The sequence below is a fragment of the Apaloderma vittatum genome, unplaced genomic scaffold (assembly GCF_000703405.1).
Source record: "Apaloderma vittatum isolate BGI_N311 unplaced genomic scaffold, ASM70340v1 scaffold27167, whole genome shotgun sequence".
NCBI lineage: Eukaryota > Metazoa > Chordata > Aves > Trogoniformes > Trogonidae > Apaloderma > Apaloderma vittatum.
In genome coordinates this window covers 45612-45822 of record NW_009726118.1, presented here as the reverse complement: position 1 = coordinate 45822, position 211 = coordinate 45612, and the positions used below count along the sequence as shown (strand labels likewise).

The window sequence follows — 211 nt, the reverse complement described above, 5'->3', positions numbered from 1 at the left end:
GTTGCACAGTAACAGGGAGTGATCTGCAAGATTTCCCTCCGTTGTCCCCGATTCCAAGCTTGTCGGAGAGGCAAGTGGCCCTTAGAACACAAGGAGGAGATCGCTCCGTGGAACGCGGCATTTCCAGAAGTTGCGGAGGTGGCGTGGGGTTTTCCACTCTGGCTTCCTCCCGGGCAGTTCCCCGAAGCAGCTCTCGGTCTGCTGGGGCAGG

General features: G+C 59.2%; 1 protein-coding gene across 1 annotated transcript in view; it reads left to right on the top strand.

Moving 5' to 3' along the window:
* Positions 1-58: 58 nt before the first annotated feature.
* F3 (coagulation factor III (thromboplastin, tissue factor)) overlaps positions 59-211 on the top strand; it is a gene marked incomplete at its 5' end in the record, with an annotated part of 4559 nt that continues 4406 nt past the window's right edge. Inside the window, one exon of the mRNA XM_009873167.1 lies at positions 59-196. Coding sequence (XP_009871469.1) covers positions 59-196 — 138 coding nt within the window. The remainder of the gene's footprint in view (positions 197-211) is intronic.